Source organism: Montipora foliosa, chromosome 9, assembly GCF_036669935.1.
Source record: "Montipora foliosa isolate CH-2021 chromosome 9, ASM3666993v2, whole genome shotgun sequence".
NCBI lineage: Eukaryota > Metazoa > Cnidaria > Anthozoa > Scleractinia > Acroporidae > Montipora > Montipora foliosa.
Genome location: NC_090877.1, coordinates 43,307,863 through 43,326,848, shown reverse-complemented (window position 1 = coordinate 43,326,848; position 18,986 = coordinate 43,307,863). Strand labels below are relative to the sequence as shown.

Sequence of the window (18,986 nt, the reverse complement as noted above, 5' to 3'; positions counted from 1 at the left end):
TGCTTTCGAGATGGACGCCCTTTACGTTTTTGAGGCACTGATTCATTTGCAGAAAATAAAAACGCACGAAACAAACAATCGTTAATTTTTTCTTATTACGCAAACTACTGAGACTGTGAACTTCTGACGACCATTTTTTGGCCTTCAGTGGTTAAGACACTAAATTAGCTTAAGTCAAGACTTCGCAGAACAAAATGAGGCTAGGCTTTTGACCTATGCTTCTGATTTATGTCCTTTTATTGCACGCATTTTTCATTTCTCACGCGTGTTTGCCTTTATAAACCAAATAAACTGCGCCATCAATAAATTAATGGTGGGACTAAGGAAAGTGCTATCCATTGTTAGTCAATAAAGGTATGTTTGTCCGTAAAACGCGTCTTAACGACGAATTCTTTTGGTGAGTGTGGAGTTAACATCTCTGCTGTAGTCAGTTTAACTACTCTCAAGCCTTAAGAACAAGTGGACAATTTTAAATAGCAAAACAAGATTTCCAGTTTGCACAAATCCGTAGGACTCGACCAACAGTCATAGATGACTTCGAAGTCGAAACTTTCTTTCGCAATGTTTACTATACCATTAAAATCTCGGCTCTTTGCTTTCGAGTTTACACTGGATGACTTCCCTCAGTAAGTCTTTTCAACATAAAGCGACAGAATCATGGCTCAGTTCGTCATTAAACTGTTCAACTTTCGGACAATCTTGCTCGACTTTCATGCGTTGCTATTTTTTGTGTGTTGATTTTCTCTTTCTTTTCTTTTTTTTGTTTGAGAAAACTTCTTTTTCGTTTGCACTCGACATTATATAAGTTTAACTTCGCACTCCACCGCTGAAAGGAAAACAAAAAGAGAAAGAAAGCCTTTTACATTTAGTCACCTGGAGAGGAAAGCAATAAGAGATCTCGGTTTTCTTTTGACGTAATTCAATATCACCAGAGAGCCACCTGCTCAAATCATGTCGCTCTAAAAATAGGATGGCCAAACAAAGGTCGGAAAGCTTTGAAATACTTCTTCCTTCAACATAGCAAAAATGTTGTTGAGTAAAAATGCAAACTTTTTCGTCCGAAAAATACAATTCATTTCGAAAAAGAGATTTTTTTCCACCCTTCTTCTATTATTTCCAGTCTATGATTTCTGTTGACCTGAAGTCACTAGCTCTTTGAACAAAATTTGCCTGTAAAACGCGTTCATGCTTCACATGCACGAGTCTGATAAGCGATTTATTTACATCAAAGGTCAAAAAGAGACGCAACATTTGTTAAATGAGGTGGTAAGGAAGGAAAACGTGTTCGGATGTAAAATGTTATTCTTGGCATCAAGCGCACTGATATGAAAATTCAAGTCGTGTCAGATTAATAAGGAATGAGGACTATCTTTAAGGAATAAAATAAAACTTTCTAGAAAACAAACGACATTGAAATTATATGTTCCCTCTATACTTATTTGTGCAAACTTAACTGTTTCGAAGATAGCCATATTGATCAGTCAGTTTAAAGATGTTACAAGCACGGAAACTAAAGCACGTACAAATTAATAAAAATTCGCAGCAACAATTCAATTTATAAGCTGGACGTTTGGATTTGAACGGTACCCCACCCGCCGAAAACATTTATTCAAACCTGGTGACACAACTGAATACCTTAAACAAACAAACAAACTACAACAAGAAGCCTAAACAAGGAAACAAAAATTCTCTGAGACATTTAATGTTGTTGAACAGAAGGGTTCGCACCACGGCTTGAAATGAAATTTAAGTTCCCGGAAGGCCTGAAATGAAATCCCTAGCCAGCAACTGCTTCTCCATTGGGCACCTGTTTGATGAGATGTTAGGAGGTTTCACTTCATGAAACAAATAATGCGTTGACCATTCTGTGGCTATATGTTGCTGTTGCGGTCAGGCCTTAAGAGCTCTTTGGTCTGCCGGTATGGTCGTTCTAGTTGTGACTGATAAATGTGGATATCCCAGGTTTGAACTGCCTGTGTGGAAAAGGTGCTTTCTATGAGTGCTTTGCTCTACCAGTTATTTCCTTCTTTTGAGTTCGTTACCTAACTCTAAAATTGCAATCATTTAAATGAAATTGACTTCAAGTTTCTTTTTCAAAGCTGATCGCATGAAGGATCGGCAACTTCAAACATAAAATATCCGCGGTCTGAAAATGGCGAGGAAAACGTGAAAAATAAGTCAAAATTAGGAGGATGTTGAAAAAACGTCCACAGGGAAAAATTAATAAGTACGCCACTTTTACTGTATATTCCGGTGAGAAATGCCTCCTCCGTCTAAAAATACGGTATCCTTGCAGTGCCAAAAGAACAAATAAACTCAAGTTGGGCTTTCACTCACTACATCAATCCTCCTCAGTAGTCAACTATAGGAAAAAGAGCTCAGGGCATTGATATAATAGTAAGGCATACAGGGATGTTCATAATGGTCTCACCACAGGCCACAGAGTCTGCGTCTGTACATATGGCTTCGGGATTGTACACAATGCAAACTCATATAGTAAACTGGGCCAATAGAAAAAACTAGTACTAGATATTGAAAGCAAACGTCACAGATATTTTAGCAACAGTAAAATGATTTTTTAAAGACGTGTGATCTGAACTTCGAGGGTGTATTCCTGATCTTCAGCACGACATGGTTAACAAAGGAGACTAACACTCTTCCTTGTATTTTGTTTTCCTTGCATTGCTGAAATTTCCGCAGGCTGAAAGAAGCAGAAATACAAAACAGATATATGAAACCGCAGGGATTCTTTTAATGAAGGCCAGTTACACGTTTAAGATCATGATTTTTCAATCCTTGGAGCTTTTGGGAAAAAATCCTAGTTTTAAGCTAAATGTATGTGGAAAACGCGGTTCTTCTTTACATATAGATTGGGATAAATCTCAGTTTTCCATTTGCAATTGTACATCAATAAATATCTGTTTCACTGTTACGAAGGAAAGGCCCCATCGAATCCTTTGATCTCTTACTAAGATCATGATATTGTAACCCAGCAAGAAAAATTCTCAGATTATCCAATTATCTTTCTGAGGTTGAGTCGAAGTACAAGAAGATCCAAAAGAACTCACAAACATACTTACAGCTATTTCTTTCAGTAACCTCATAAAAACATTCCCTCCTGCCTTACACTGGTATAATTGAGAAGAAAGGAATATAAAGTAACCCGTCTGGACTCAGGACACAGACTGAGCCCAGGCTAAAGGTTTTGCAACTTCGAACATAAAGTAGGCCTGTGAAGAAAACACCAAGGCCTTACACAACAGTAAACACGAGGACAGAATTTTTGGCGATTGCGGCGAAAACTCAATTTAATTGCCAATCTGAACAAAATCATAGCCACAAGCGTTCGCTGAGCTTTATAGAAGACGAATGATCAAAGAAATGTTGGGTGATCGTTGAAGGTTTTACATTTATGAACATTTTGAAACACCAATAATGGGAAAAAAAATATAAAAAATAGATGACATATTCTCTAAGGAGATAAAACATTAGCCATTTCATGGTCCAGATTGTGAAAACAATTATTTTCACGACTTCACATCTACATACACTTTTTATTTCTAAGGAATGACACCGGGCTTATTAAAACGTGACTTAAAGTCAACTTTATTTTACTTTATTCCCCTAAGGCAGGCATGTTCGATCGACTTTTTCTTCATACATGATTAGTTAATTCATGAGAGAAAAGCATCCAATTTTTCGACTACCACACAACAAGATCGACACTTCAATTATACGAAATTTTCTTGCGAGCCAAATGCGAAATAATGAAATCGTCGTCTCATAAAGATTTCCTTTTTTGTGAAGTTGCTAATATCGCTTCTCGACGTGAGGTGAAATTTCTTTGCCATTGAATCTACACCTCAAAGGTCCCGACTTCTCTTATTAAAGTAAAATTTCTTTGAACACCTTAAAAGTGTGAGCTTTTGAAAACTTAACACAGCAACAGAAAAGTGACCTCTTTCAACCCCGCTTTTGTCTGCTGGTCCCTACAGCTTCCTTCATTATATATTTCCTTCAAATATAAATCTGAAACTTCCTCTATGTTTGAAGATTGTTTCTTTAGAATTTTGTTATTCTAGTTAGATGTTTAGCCTGTAATCACAGCGGGCCCCCCAGGAGGAACGTGTTAAAATTCTAGACAAGCGGCGCTGCCTTTTTTTCTGCCTTTTTTTCCAAGAAAAATAAGGCAAAAAGGGAAAACGAATTGGCTTTTTTCGAAACTTTTTTTGTATAAATATAAACAGAAAAAAGCTAACCGTAGGAAAGAAATAAGTTTTCACTTAACAAACAATTAAAAAGTTGTTCAACAACAAACAGTCCGAGATTGCTTTGATTGGAGCACCGCAGAAAATCTGCACTGAGCTTTATGTGAAGTTGCGTTGATTTTCTTGAGACTAACGAAAAAATTAAATCCCCTAAAAAGATATTTAAGCGTCCCTAGATAGCTAGTTCGTTTTGCATTAACAAAGACATCTACCTGGCTCTTGCAGCGAAACGCTGCATGCAAAGACTCTTTGACGCTCTGAAGAACTAAAGCCACCTGTTTAAAAAAAACACTTCTAGAACACAGAAAGTTGAGAAAATAGCCATTCCCCTTGACAAAATCGTCTTGTTCACTTTCCCAGTTAGAGTCAGTGTAGGCACCCTCCGTACCAAAGCCACAAATACTACGGAAATTCCAGTAATACTTGGTGAGAATTGCAATGGAATCAGTGAAGCATAGTATAAACTACGAATCACGTAGGCGCCCTTCTGTCATTTGATGTCTATTTTAGCAAGGAAAGATTTCGTTCGTTAAGGAACTAGAAAAGATGGAGTCAAAGAGAAATGGAAAATGGATCGGTTGCTTCTTTTTGAAGAGCTACAGTGGTAAGAGTTTTTCTAAAAGAATAGAGAACTATCATTGGATTGTCTCCCAAAAAGAAGTTGTTTGTAGCTTAATTCTTAAACAATACACACATGATGAATATTCAGTGTGGATTTTCCAAAATGAATACTTTAAAAAGCTGAAATTAACACTGTTTCATGATTTCTTTTTACTTGCTTTTAAATATCTAAGGATTGCAAATAGAAATAAAATCTATCGAATGGAGATCCAAGTCAGTATCTCATTCATTGCGACGCATCGTTGTGTTAATAAATATTTGTCATCTACATGAAAGTGTCAGGTTTTTTTTTTCTAAAAGAAACTGTGTATTTTAGTACTTCTTCGGGTCGAGTTTTAAGTTCAGATTTCGAAACAGTCTTAACAATTTAACGAAAATAGTCATGCTTTAATATCCAGTTCGACGTTGACTGATTGAGAATGGCGTATATCATCGGACGAGTCCGAAAAATATGCTGGAAGAAAATACGAACCGTGGTCGAATAAAGTCTCCAACTACCCTTATATGAACCAAAATGCATAGGAAAAGTGATTTTTATTTCATTCTAATCGATTCTTTGTTTTTTCTTCTCAGTTTAAGGAGCCAATGTGAGAGTACACGGAATAAATGCGGGGACAAATCCTAACCTAGTGCCGTTAGAGTGAAACAAAAAAAAAAAACAGACAATGAACGTTTATTTATAAGAAAAAAAGCAAGGAAAGTATTATTCCTATACTTTTTGTACAATTGTTCCTGTAGAATTGTTTTAAGGCTCAATATATTTTAAAAATTACAAGTGAGTTAGGCAGATTTTGCATGTCTATCTTAAACCTACGGATGACAAGAAATGTTGAACGCGGCATGAAGACCTTCTGCTGCAGCTAATTGAGTTCGTGTCACAGTACAAAGATTTTTTAGAAGAAAATCCTTCAGTTAAATGGGAACAGTTAAGGATTTTGATTTTAAAAAAAAAACGAAGTCTGACGAAGATATAAGGCATCACTAATGAAAGTAGTTTCCATGCAGAGCGACTTGTAACAGAGAACACTGGAACAGAGTATGACAAGAAACAGGATCTAATTTCAAAATTTGACATGATTTTAGAAAATGTAGATACTTCGAATTAATCCAGCTGAGAATTTTTGTCGTAGGTCTCAGATTAAGAATTAGTTTTCCTCGACTGAGGCTAAACTCCCTGACTATATAAAATTCAGAATGATGGTCAGGCATTTATTCTTCAGAGCTCTTGATTTCGGCAACTAGCAACTGGCGTATCTTGAACAGTTTTCTTATTCTTGTTTGGGTAACCTCGAATTTCGTTAAGTATTCAGATTTAAACTACAACTAAAAAAAGAAGAAATAAAAAAGAAACAAATCATTTTCTTTAAGTAGTTCAAATGTTCAAGGAGCTGAATTGAGCAACATAGGTATTCCGAATTCTGGAGATAAATATAATAAGAAATATTATAATGATAAATTTGCCAAATTGGAATACAGACTGATGATAAAGCATGTCGTATTTTAGTTATACACAAACATAAACAGAGACTGCCTTTCGATGCAAAGCGGATCGAGGAAAATTACGAAATGGCTTCGTTCAGTTTCAGTTTAGCATTTTACGAGATATAATCAAATTCAACATTTTATAAGCTTTAACTGGTTATCAGCGCCACCTTTGCTGATAATAAGAACGCCACGCCGAATATCGACAGCAATACTGACAGCGAGGAGCTGCAGTTAATTGGACAGTTATCATGCTACACTCTCAAAAACTGTGAAGTTAGTGATTTTCAGTAAAACAGCTAGATTTTCAGTGATGTGACCTTTTTGTAGCGAGAGAGAGTTTTTTCCTGCCTCCTTAAAATTTCAGTTTCTCTGTAGACGAAGACACATTTAAGGGAGAAAAGTAAAAAGCGACGAGCCTGAATGTTCGCTTTGGATTCACTTTTTTAGTTTGACACCCTCTCCAAGATGCGAACACTGTTGATACATTTTGAACGGTTTAAGCCGATTATTGCTACTCTGGCGTTGAGTAGGTGTTCACAGGGCGTTCAGATGAGGAAAAAAAAAGCGCGAGGCGGAAACAGATGGTTGCATGGGAAGATACAGTTTTGAATCAAATTTTATCGGCTTGATAAAGAAAAGGGAAGGAAACATTTTCTACGTTTCAAGACACTTGCAAAAAAAAAAAACCTCGATTGCATGTTACGCGAAGTTAACAGCGAATACAAATACAGGAAACAGCAGGAGAATAAAAAAGGGGGTTTTATTTATATTGAAGTTGATATTAGGACTTAAAAACCAGCAACTACAACTTGAGCAGCACCATTTCGGGCATTCTCTCTCAAAATGCAAAAGAGGGAAGAGGGGCGCGTAGGCGGGAGGGGGGGGGGGGGGGGGAAGAAAAAAACAAAGCTGCAAATTACCCGAGGGATATCTGAATCGTTTAGATCTCAGTAAAAAGAGTTGAAGGATCGGCCAGGATAAAGATCGATTTAAAACGTTTGCTCGATGGCACCCGAAACTGGATTATTTTCCTTCGTTATTTCGCAAAAAACAAAATACGAGAAACGACAGCAGTTGTTTGTCTCCGTTCGAGATCGATTTGCATTTGTCTGTTATATCTGCTTCAGCGCAAACACGTTAGACACAAAACTCTTACAGTCTTTCAAATTGCTATCAATGACAAAAGAAGCTAGCGCTTTAAGGATGTTCAGGTAAACAAAGGCTATTAATTCACAAAAAAAGGAGCTAAATGTTTGCTTATTGTCTCGCAGTCTGAGGTAATCTATAAGCGTCAAAGGAGGTGACAATCGAATGGATTCTTTTATCTGTCTCGGCTATTATCGCCATAAAAAAGAGGCGGTAAGTTTTACGATCGGGTGTCGGCTAAAAAAATTGCGCCTTCAGAATGAAACAGACGCATAAAATCTTTCTGAAGCTATTTTACAAAAGAAAAAAAGTGAGATTTGCAAATGCGCCACATATCGATAAAAAAAAAAAAAAATCATGCTAATTCAAGGACCTGTTTTGGATACCTCGCCCGAGGCAAAGTTAGGCAATAAGTAATTCGAAAATAAAAGAAGCTGCTAAACGACGTCAAGTTGGAATAAAGAAAGAAGCTGCTTTAGGTTTCAAGTGTACATTCACTTTAGCTGGAACAAAACTGCCATGCAACAAACGAAAAGTACCGTTTCTTTCCCAACCAAACCGAGTTAGTAAGCAATGATCTTACAAGGCGAATTCAAGTCAGAACCACGTCAGCGAGAGCTGAGAAAAAAAGACAGCTTAATACGACCGAAGACGGTACAAATCATGTTGAAGACTTTGACAAAAAGGCTTACAAAGCGTAGACCTCGTTGGGTGTTGGTCCAAACTTTCAATAGTTTTTGCTATATGATTTTCATCGGGTAGCATGCTAATAAAAAAATAAAAATAAAATAAAATAAAATAAAAAATACTAATAATAAAATAAAAAATACTACTACTAATAATAGTAATAATAATAATAATAATAATAATAATAATAATAATAATAATAATAATAATAATAATAACAACGCGCATATTCTTGTATTCCCTGAAGTCGATATGACCGGGAGTTTCGGTCGTCGTTATCTCACAGTTCTTTAATTTTCAGGGCTCAATTCGGAATACAACCCACAACTGCGTATTCAGTTTTGACTCTAAGACAAATTAAAATACATTGAATTCTGTCTATAGACGTTTATCTAAGCAAGCAGCAATTAACTTTTAAAGAGTTCTCCGGCGATAATTGTCCTCGCATCTTAATACGCTTGGTCATATCAAAGTCGGAGTTGTTTATATCTCTGGCCGGCTATCACGTCTGTGTTTCTGGTTTATGCTATGTACATTTCAGAACTTTTGACCATCTTTATAAGGTTTATTTCGTTAAAATTGAAAACCAAAGCAAAGAAGAGAATTTTGTAACCTGGACGTGAGCCAGTTGCGTTCAGTAAAAAGGACTGTGAGGAAAATTAATTACAAAAGGTGGATTTTAAAGTAGTCTTCGATGAAATGAAATTCTCAGTTGTCATATGCCAGAGGGCGACTGCATGCGCGGTAAATTGCTCGAGGGCAAATCAACTGATCAACGAATTTGACAGCTATTTCGAAGCCGGCCATTTTATTTACAGGTGGCACTCCGGTTGTCACAAAGGCGAGAGCAACTTACCCAAAAACGCGTTTGAAACACAGCCCGGTTTGCATTTGCGGCTGTATCCGAATTATCCCTTGTTTCCCGTTTTTATCTGTCGTTAATGGTCCCACTCTGCCGGGCAAAGACCCTAAACATAATCAGGCTCAAAGGAAATACTCGGAAGTGGGTAATTTATAACCAGTTTCCGGTTGTTTTTTTCTGCTTGAATAATATGCCCTCTACTTACAGAAAGCATCTGTTTCGACTGAATTATAGCACCATCAATCTTTTTTACCTTCGCGAGGTGCGATACTCAAAATTTCCGTCCAGACTTCTTGACGACTGTGTAGGATTCGATTTCTTTTTTGTTAATATAAAATCACAAACGAGAGAGCGAAAACTTAATTAGTATGCCCTTTAAAACATTGGTCGGGCTGTATGTTTGTTTTGAAAGAAATAAAAAATGTTTTCTGCCCTTTAACGAAAACAAATTCAGGCTGGTGTTAACAAAACGAAAGTCGATGTATTTAACAATAACTCACAAGGGCTAAGTTTTGAATCAACAAAGGCCATGTTTGAAACTTTACAAATGTTTTAATTTATCCTTGCTCTTTCGAATGACCCCGAAAACCAATCCCCAAATTGAAACCCCGGTTCGACTCCTGCAGCGAACAAATATCAAAATCGAGATTTCTCACATTTAATCCAGCGAGGAACCGAGAACAGTTTGAATTCAGGGAAGTCAAAAAAGCGTAACTTGGAACAAAACATGGCTTTGTTTTAATTGTATGTTGCCATTTTTGTATGCACGCACAGCAAGTTGTTCAATAAGCATTGAAGGGAAACACTCAACGAAAACGAGGAGAAAAATTCTTTTGTGATCGTTCAAATTTTAACTTGAATAGCGCGGATAACAGAGTCATGCCATAGAGGCATTTGTTTTATTGAATGCTTCTTGCACTCTTAAAAAGGAAGGGGTTTTTTTTACAAGGGTTTAATCATCAAATATTTCCCGTCTGCACGACTACGCAGTTCGTTAAACAATTCTAAATGTGACGAAGCTTGTTGCGACGGAAACAAAGAAAAAAGAAAAGGCACTGTCCTTTTACACATGATTTCAGTTCCAAATAAACGCGAGCTTTCCTAATTAATGGCGGGCGCTTTTTTTGTAACAATTACTGCTTTCCAACACCTTCTCGTCGTATTCAAAAAAGCAAGGGTAAAAGCTTGTAATTAAAACCTGAGCCGCATCCTTAACATTGGATTTCATTTAAACTCATAAAATCAAGTCTGAATATCATGATGCATCTTTGAAAACATTTAAAACAAAATTCATGAAATGTTAATAAATTAATTTGCGCATTTTTTTTCGTTGTGAATTGTACTTTTAAATTGAGCTTTAACAGTGATCCCATATTCAGTTTTTGGCTTTTAACGGCCACGTATTAGAATAAAAAGTTTATAAGTAGGGTACGACGTTTTTAGGTCGACAAATTTAATAGCAAGTCATGCAGGCAACAATAAAAGCTAACTCGCAACAGACTGAACAAAAAAAATTGTTCACTGCCGCCTCGATCATTGCCGGATTATTGGGACAAAAAAGGTTGAGAACATGTTCGAATCTGTCGTCTTGGTCGATAAGAGAAGCAAGTCGAATTGAAGAGAGATAATCCCACCTTGTTCGTAATTTCATTTTTGAGAACAGCTCTTAATGTGCAAAAAAATTTCATATGCCGAACAAATAGATCGATCCAGAAGTTCCATGGTTGAAGCGTATGGAAAGATTCGTCCAGCACGCAGCGAAGGCTCTTAATAAGCATTCTTAACTTCAAGCATGCATGCTGGTGTGTGAATAAACATCACAAGATGAAACACCGTAAACTACGTACAGTACAGGAAGAAAACGAAGTCGATCGCGAAGCCCTGTAAAGTTAAATATATATTTAGAGTACAATAAAAACAAGGAACAGTAGGTTATATGTGTGTATGTGATTATATGTGTGTTATCTTCCAAATAGCGCCCGCTGTGGTTATACTCGAAGCAGTACACTGCAGCCTATTTCCTGCGCACTTTGCACGGTTGGAGGAGAGTTTTAATGAAATGATTCTTCGAGATTTTTGTGGTCAATTCCACGAAAAGTTTGGCGATTTCCTTAGGGAGTCACCATGAGTTCAGTTGTTTTTTTAATTTCTTATTTCACAGTTGTTAAAAAGCGATTAAAGAAACTTCACCACAGTGAAGTTTATTAAAACGTTCGACAGCTCGGAAGGAGTACTCTTGAACCGGATACATTAGACCGTAAAAAAGTTAACGGTGAATAAAGATGTAAAAAAAATATGATGGAAATGAAAGGGACCTTTAGTTCTTTTTCTCATTTTCGAAGCATTTTTAATAAAGCAATTTAGTAAAAATGAATAGACCCCTTCAAGCCAAATTTGTCAAATTCTCGAAATGTGGCACCAATCGCATTTCCGAGAGACGAAGGACAATTACCTTTAGGCTTTGTGTCTAGAAATTACGGATATAATTGAGACAGCTGAGTAATATTCAGCCATGAAAACACGAGCAGGTGGAGCCATCCGCTCGCTTGAGAAGTTAAACTGTTGAAAAGATAACTCTTCTTTGAATACACTATCTCTCAACAGACGGTGTAATATCGCTAGAATATTCATTGTGAAAGATAAGTCACACAGACTGGAAAGGAAGGCGATAAGTCAGACATTTTCTCATAAAAACCCTACAAAGCTTTCTCATGAGGTTGTCCTTTTTACTCAACATGATTAATATCAAAACAATTAATGAGAGAAAAAGTGAAATGCCCCTTGATCGAGCAAGGTTATCCTTTAAGAAAGCCATATTTATGCAAAAAAAAACTAACTTGTGTATTACGTGCAAGTTATTATGCTGTCAAAAAATACTGTCTCTGGGCAAATTCGCGTTTATTACTTATTAGGACATGAATGAATTTGTACAAGTGGCACTAGGAACCCAGCAACGGCTCTTCAATCTCATAACAGTGTTTCTTTTTTCTCGTTAATTCTCTCTGCTTGCAGTTTCGTTGAGGGATAGTGTCAAATGCTGAATTGGTCCTTAAAATTCAATAACCCACGCTAATAATTGCCTTCAGCATAGCAGGGAAGAGTAAAAATTGTCTTTTTTCTCCTGCTGAAGGTGTACAGCTTGCCCTCGTGCACCGCTAAGCTTGCAAACCGCGGAAATTAGATAGCTGTGCCTCTGAATACAATCAATTACATGAACTTTTGGAAAGAGAGCGCCCCGTGCAGTGGAACTGTTTATACAAACTATGTTATCTTCCTCCAACGATGAATAAACACTCTTACGGCACTGCGGTTCAAACTTCAACGAACAATGGCGTGCAGCGTTAGTATTGTACTTAGCAGTGGAAGTCACTTCAGTGCCGACATTAATTAAAATTATCCGGATGAAATTGGGTGCTATACGCTTTCCTATAGCCGACCAAGACCAAGACACTCTACAACTTCATTATTATGAGCACGAAAGCCAGATATAACATCTGATGTTTGCTTCTTTTTTTGCTCGTACAGTTACCAACTTTGGCGGCTGAAAAGTATGAAAAAATATATACTGCGAGGGTTAACTACCCTACCCATGCATGACCAGCTTTAGCCCTCTATGGGCAATTGAATGATATATCGGGCGCGAATTTTACGTCGCTTGTAAACCAAAGCCAAACTGAGGTGTCTCCTGCCGATTTCTGTCAATAGCATTCTGTCTCTTGGGGTGTTAATAAATTTATCGCCACAAACATTGCAGATAAAGCGCTAAGGTGTTTTTAAACATTTAGGAGGACAATTTCAATGAGGCTTCATCCCTTTAAGTCAGCAAGTAAAAACGTCAAATTTGACATGGTTTCGCGGGCGCTTTCGGTGTATTCTAAGACAACTTTCCTGTCAAGACATTTATCCGTAACAGTGGTGACATCGCTTCAAGGTGTTTATTCTTTCCCGCTGTGCCTTTCAAATTGTGTCCCTCCCTATACGTCTATCACCGAATCCTCACCTGCACTGTAGCTGTTACCGAACGGCAACATGTATTCGCAAAGCTCTTCAAAAATATAGCGGCGGACACGGCTCTTTTTCTGAGAAGGCGCGCGACGCGCTTCCCGCGCGCTTCCGACTGGTCTTTTTTTTAATCTCGGGCGTGTTCCCAGGTTGAAAACGAGCGAAATGGTTTGCGCTCTGCGCTAGTCAATAAGATAAGGAATGCCAAATATAGTGTTGTTTTCAGAAGCTATCAAACAATTAAGAACATAACCGCAGCTCTGCGGGAGACGACTAATCATAATATTCACCAGGATCACTTTACTGCTCATGCGTGCTTTCTTGGCAGGACAATTGTCAGTCGAATCTCACGCTGCGTTTTAACGGTGTAACATATGCTGCTGCACTCAAAACTTTCGCGTAGCCTCTCTGTAATAAGAGTTTGAATCGTTATTATTTACACTAGCCTAGAGCTGATCCATATTCAAATTCAAGGAAAGCCTTAAAATGGACGGCGGTTTTGCCAAGCGTTATTCCCTGCCGTCGTTCGAGAGCGCAGCTTTAAGGTCCTCATCGGCGAACAACTTGCCAACTACCTCGACCGCGGGATTCAACGATTACAAGAAGGACTCGCCATTAGGTATGAATCATTTGTTTGACTCCGGGAGCCATCTTTCGTCGATTAGATTTGCTGCAGCGCACAGGGTACAAGCCGAAGCCGTCGCCTTCGATCAAAAACCGCCTGGGATGTCCTCGCAGCAGACCCTCTACCATTCGTTTCCTGCGTATCGTCATGTTTCTTCTCAAGGCTTCCCACCCCACGACTTTATCCATCACCAGGATTCGCACTTGGCATCGGCTAACATATCGAGCTCTCACTCGCTCGCACTTCACGAACCCATCGTTTCCAACACGCCCAATTACTCACATAGGCACAACATGTTCAGCTCGCCACCAACCGCTGCAATTCACGGAAACAACATAAACTACCATCACGCAGTGACGCATAAAGGCTTAGATGTCACGAGCAATCCGCATATACACTATGGCGCTCTTGCACCAGGCCACGAGGCCACTTCTTCGCACCATGGCATGCCACAGGTTCTCAATAATCAGCTCAGGTATCGAGGGGACTTTTACTCGCGAAGCGATCGCTTTGCGCAAGGCGGTCTTGGAAACCCTTTCTTGGATCACGGCCCCACTGGTTATGGAGGGGCAACGGGACCTGGAATGTATCACCTTCCGTTGATGAAACAGCCCACCAACCAAATCATGACTTGCCTTTGGATAGATCAGAATCCGGTTCAAGGAAAACGAAAGCCATGTGGTAAGCAGTTCACTATGATGCCTGATCTAGTGTCACATATCTCGGACGAGCATGTGAGCATAAACGACTCTAGCCTCCATGTCTGCCACTGGCAAGAATGTGGGAGAAGCGGCCAACCTTTTAAGGCCAAATACAAGCTGGTAAACCACATCCGAGTGCACACCGGGGAAAAACCTTTTCCGTGTCCCTTTCCCGGATGCGGAAAACTGTTCGCTAGGTCTGAGAACTTAAAAATTCACAAACGAACTCATACTGGGGAGAAGCCGTTCGAATGCGAGTTCCCCGGCTGCGATCGCCGTTTCGCCAACTCTAGCGACAGGAAAAAGCATTCACACGTGCATACCTCGGACAAACCATATATCTGCAAAATCGAAGGGTGCAACAAAAGCTATACGCACCCCAGCTCTCTGCGAAAACACATGAAACTTCATGAGACCGGTGGACTTAGACCTTTGTCGCCACCGCTATCTCAAACTAACGGACGGCGGGATAGTATTAGTTCAGACAGAGAAAGTCCTTTAAAACCTTCTACGAGATCGCCTTCGCCTAGAGCGAGACGAAACACTGAAAACAACTCAGAGTGGTACTCTTGTTAAGGGCATAATTTGCAAACAAAATTGATATTTTGTATGTTTGTCCACTTCGGAAGGCCATGTTTAAATTAGAAGCACAATAAACTTTGGTGGAGGACCATATTTACAGATGGTGAAAAACGATTTAGAAAATGTTTGCTAGTTTATTTCATTCAGGATCTATCCGCAACCTTAACATCCGTCGCAATCCACGGTTAAGGGCAAATTAAGAAACAGTTTTAAATTTAAAATAAGACGTTGAAAGAGAGTGCTTGTGAATTGATGCCACTATGTCGATGAATTTTTATTGCCTGTACAGGTGCTTAATTCTTCGTGTAAATACAACAGCTGATTAACGGAGATGAATAGGATTGTACACTAACTCAAGCTTACGAATGCCGAAAAAGACAAGGTAAAGATTAAGTTGTGGAAAACGCGGCTAAACGCTGTTGAAATCTGTAAATCGGTTTTTGTTGAAAGAGACAAAACAATCTATGTGTACACATGTAAGTGTAATTACTTTGCGGCTTTTAAGCACTTCATCCACAAAGCAAAGGGTTGGAAAGGTGGGATTCTTTGTACAATACAAAATTACAAAGAGGCGTTGATGAAAAGTAAGAAACGTTGGTCTTTCCTTGAACGAAGTTACGTTTCGTGAGGTGACTGACACACAGCTATCACAAACATTCAGAGACCATGCTGTTTCTACCGGTTGCCACTAACAGTAAACGTTTCTCGTTGTGTCACGGAAACTGTGGCATGCAACAAAAAAACCTCAAAATCAAGAAAGTTGAGCAGTGTCTGAAGTCGCTAACAAATGCACTTCAACTTCATCAAAGCGAACGCAACACTCAGTAAAAATTGCCGTCACTCTATAATTAGTTGCCCACGCCATCAACGAAGCTTCAGATAAAAAAACAGTTTGTGTTAGAACATGATTTTCAATTCGCTCAAAACAAAACCATTTAATTTATGTTTGTAGCATGTGAAACTAAAATTCAACTTATCGCCAAAATAGCTCTTTACGATTCTTATCAGTCTTGTATCAGTGTTAAACAAGATTTCTTATCGTTTTGTGCTCATGAAACAGTGAATGGTCGGTAATGAGTTGATATCAGGTCGGGTGTTAATTAAACATGCATGGACACAGTGGCCTTCCTTCGCCTTTTATTCTCCTTCAATCAATTTTCCTCAAAGAAATAAATCGATTTTGGCTCAATGCTGTCAAGACGAACAACATGCTTCAAGTCCCTCTCAATTAATCAAACTGAGCAAATCTTTTAATAGATTACAATAATTTTTTAAAGGATAATTTATCTGCTTCACTTTCAAAATCGATTGAATGAGTTCAGAGGGTGGCGACAATTTATGTTTCATCCTCTTTTATTAATTTGCATACTTTCTCTAATAGTTTCCCTCAAAATGTTGCCTTTTCATCCGGCATGCCATTGTTTAGTTTAAAAGAAAGCTACTACGAATTCAAGAAATCTTAGTTGCTCGATTCCGAGCAAATGCCCTGAAAAAAAGTTCGCCGTAATACCTTAACAGATTTAAAGGGGTTAGGATTTCCCATTGATCGATAGCTAAAACATAAAAAGAGGACGGATTCTTTTCGATAAAAGCGTGGAAGATGGGCAGACGCATGGAGATCCCGATCAGATGCTGTAAGATTTCCACAAACAATACCCCGGCGAGATTATTGCCCCCTGAAAGATTAACATTGCAAGATTATTTATTTCAAAAAGTATGCTGTATGCTCACTAACGCGGACCTTTCATTAAACAAACTTGCTCAAATTTTCAGTTCAAAGAAATGGTTAACTCTCTTCATAGGCACAGTGTAAGCCGAACGTTGTGTAACAAATGACCATATCGTCAATGAGGAATACACTGCATCAGAAGAAAACCAATTATGTATAATGTGAGAGTGAATTATCTTTCAATAACTTAAACTTGGAGAAGGTCAAACTGCTCAAACGTTTGATTTTCATGTATAGAGATTCTTATTAAGTACGCCGTAGCATAGAGTGTAAGTACTTGTCGGTTTCAACGGCCGGACAAGTATTTTTAGGATTTGTCAGATGCATGAGCGGCACGGGGATTGATAGGAAACGAAGGATCTTTCTTAGTTCAAGAACAAATTGGGAACGTTTTTGTCCTTTGGCATCAAACGAGTAAAGATGGTTTGTCCTTGTCTCGCTTCTGGAGAAACAAATGAGTCAAGTCTCCACTGTGAAGTTTTAAAGTTAGTTTATTGACATTACTAAGCTTTCACCAAAACTGAGAAAACTGTAAGCTAAATCAATGACATCCCCCAAACAATTTTTCGAGCGTTTCAGTAGCGGTCATGCTACTGTCCCGGGCTACTGTACTCTTGATGTTTCTTTACGACATGTTCCAATTTTAAACAGCATTTTTGGCATCTGATCCTGGATGTAATAAATGACTACCTGGCTCGAGCCCATTTACAGAAGCAGTGGACAAAACTAAACAAAGAGGTATTTCCTTACGTATGGTTGATGTCATTTATTGCGTGATATTAAATGCTTTTCTTGGGCCTTTCAAAACACATGTCTTTGGACAGGTTTCATAGTATCCACGAAGCAATATAATGAGACTCACGACAGAAACAAAAGCTCAACTTTTTTGTTTCCTTTTGTGTTCTGGTATCCTTATTCTTTTAATTATATTCATACCATTGCTCAAGAGGTAATTGTAATAAGTTAGTGTTACGAGACTCACCCTGATCGATCTGTAATTTTTTAAAAGGCCTCAAACAAAAACAGTTGTCTAGACCAACGGAAAAGTTATTGATTGGAAAACTTCCTGTGAAACCCTTGGCAAAGCAGTTTGAGATAACAGCTGGAACATAGCCGGAAGAAATGTGTCGAAAGAAGTCAACTGCCCTTCGACAAATGCACATGCAAGCACTCTTTGTCGCACGATGTTCCCAAAGAGGGAGATTGAATCCCACGCTTAAATTAAGAGGTAATATTTAATCTTTCTACACCCTACTGCGGTCAACAATAGCTAATCACAACCCTAGACGCACTTGAAATCGCTTTTGTGCTGGAGCTTTTGAAATCTCGCCTCCCCGCAGAGCCCCTCCTGAGAAACCACGCTTGATGAAAGATAAACTGTTGCAGCACTGTGAAATACGCTGCGAATGTGGAGTGATTCATAGCGCCTCGTGTAAACATCAGTACTGTGAAGGTGCAGAAAAGTTTGCGAAACGTGGCTCAACTCTTGAGTATCAATGCACCGTGAACCCTCTTACAACAAATGCATGGGTTCGGTTTCACAGTTTTAGTTGCGAAGGAATAAAAAACTAATAACTTCCCCAGGAAACCACTACGCTCTGGCGATGATTTTAATTTGAGTCAACCTTCCGCAATCAATGCGGAAAAATAAAGCAACAACCCACAGGAGCCAAAACCTGATCATAGTTTAAGGGAGAGCATATGTAAGGGTGCAAACTACGACACAACCAAACAAACAACAAAGTCAAGTGTCAAAAGCACCTTGTTTTCATTACAGATAACCATCGCGTCAAACCACAAGCTGTAAATTCATCACTGTCGTTTTGATTATCGCCCTCAAGTAATGTAAACATCTCAAGAAAAAGGATTTTGTCCAAGTGAATGCCAATTCAACACCTTAAGTGGACAGGCCTCGCGCAAAGATCATTTTCTCTTTTTTCATAGGCTACAGGAGTTGAATTACTACGTCTTTAATTTCACAAGTCATAGAATAACAATAACAACATATAACTCATACAATTTAACAAGGTACGCTTTAAAATCATCGAGGCAAAATTGAAATGAGCAGCAATAAAATATGTTAATATTGTTGTAGCGGCCAGGTAACTTTAGAGCCCACTGTGCAATTTACGTCGCTATTGTTTTATTTAGTATTTTCCAGACCTGAATCTTGCTTCGAAAAGATACATACGAACGTCTTGGTAAAGTGATAGTTATACACCTACAAGATTATTAATTTCCATATTTCCCTTTAAGACCGCTATACCCATGAGGAAAA

General features: G+C 38.4%; 2 protein-coding genes and 1 long non-coding RNA gene across 29 annotated transcripts in view; 2 read left to right on the top strand and 1 right to left on the bottom strand.

Annotated features, from left to right (window-relative positions):
• Positions 1 to 18,986, bottom strand: part of LOC137971319 (transcription factor Jun-like) — a 112,499-nt gene that overhangs the window by 56,634 nt on the left and 36,879 nt on the right. For 6 of the 26 annotated variants that reach the window (XR_011116969.1, XR_011116960.1, XR_011116962.1 and 3 more), the window contains one exon: positions 1,492 to 2,701. The exons of 8 other annotated variants lie outside the window; for them this stretch is intronic. The gene's annotated coding sequence lies outside the window, so the exon portion shown is untranslated. Of the gene's footprint in view, positions 1 to 1,491; positions 2,702 to 3,080; positions 3,313 to 4,480; positions 4,615 to 13,069; positions 13,208 to 18,986 lie in introns of those variants that run through there. 12 more of the 26 variants (XR_011116981.1, XR_011116976.1, XR_011116970.1 and 9 more) reach the window with 10 other exon arrangements.
• On the top strand, positions 4,505 to 5,559 carry LOC137971322 (uncharacterized). The gene is made up of 2 exons (XR_011116993.1): positions 4,505 to 4,872; positions 5,463 to 5,559. It is a non-coding gene; the product is annotated as an uncharacterized lncRNA (long non-coding RNA).
• The window catches only part of LOC137971316 (uncharacterized), an 8,389-nt gene continuing 2,681 nt past the window's right edge, over positions 13,279 to 18,986 (top strand). Inside the window, exon 1 of one of the 2 annotated variants that reach the window (XM_068818144.1) lies at positions 13,279 to 14,377. In XM_068818144.1, the coding sequence (XP_068674245.1) occupies positions 13,558 to 14,377 (820 nt within the window). In that variant the 5' untranslated portion in view covers positions 13,279 to 13,557. Of the gene's footprint in view, positions 15,362 to 18,986 lie in introns of both variants that reach the window. The other variant, XR_011116954.1, reaches the window with a different exon arrangement.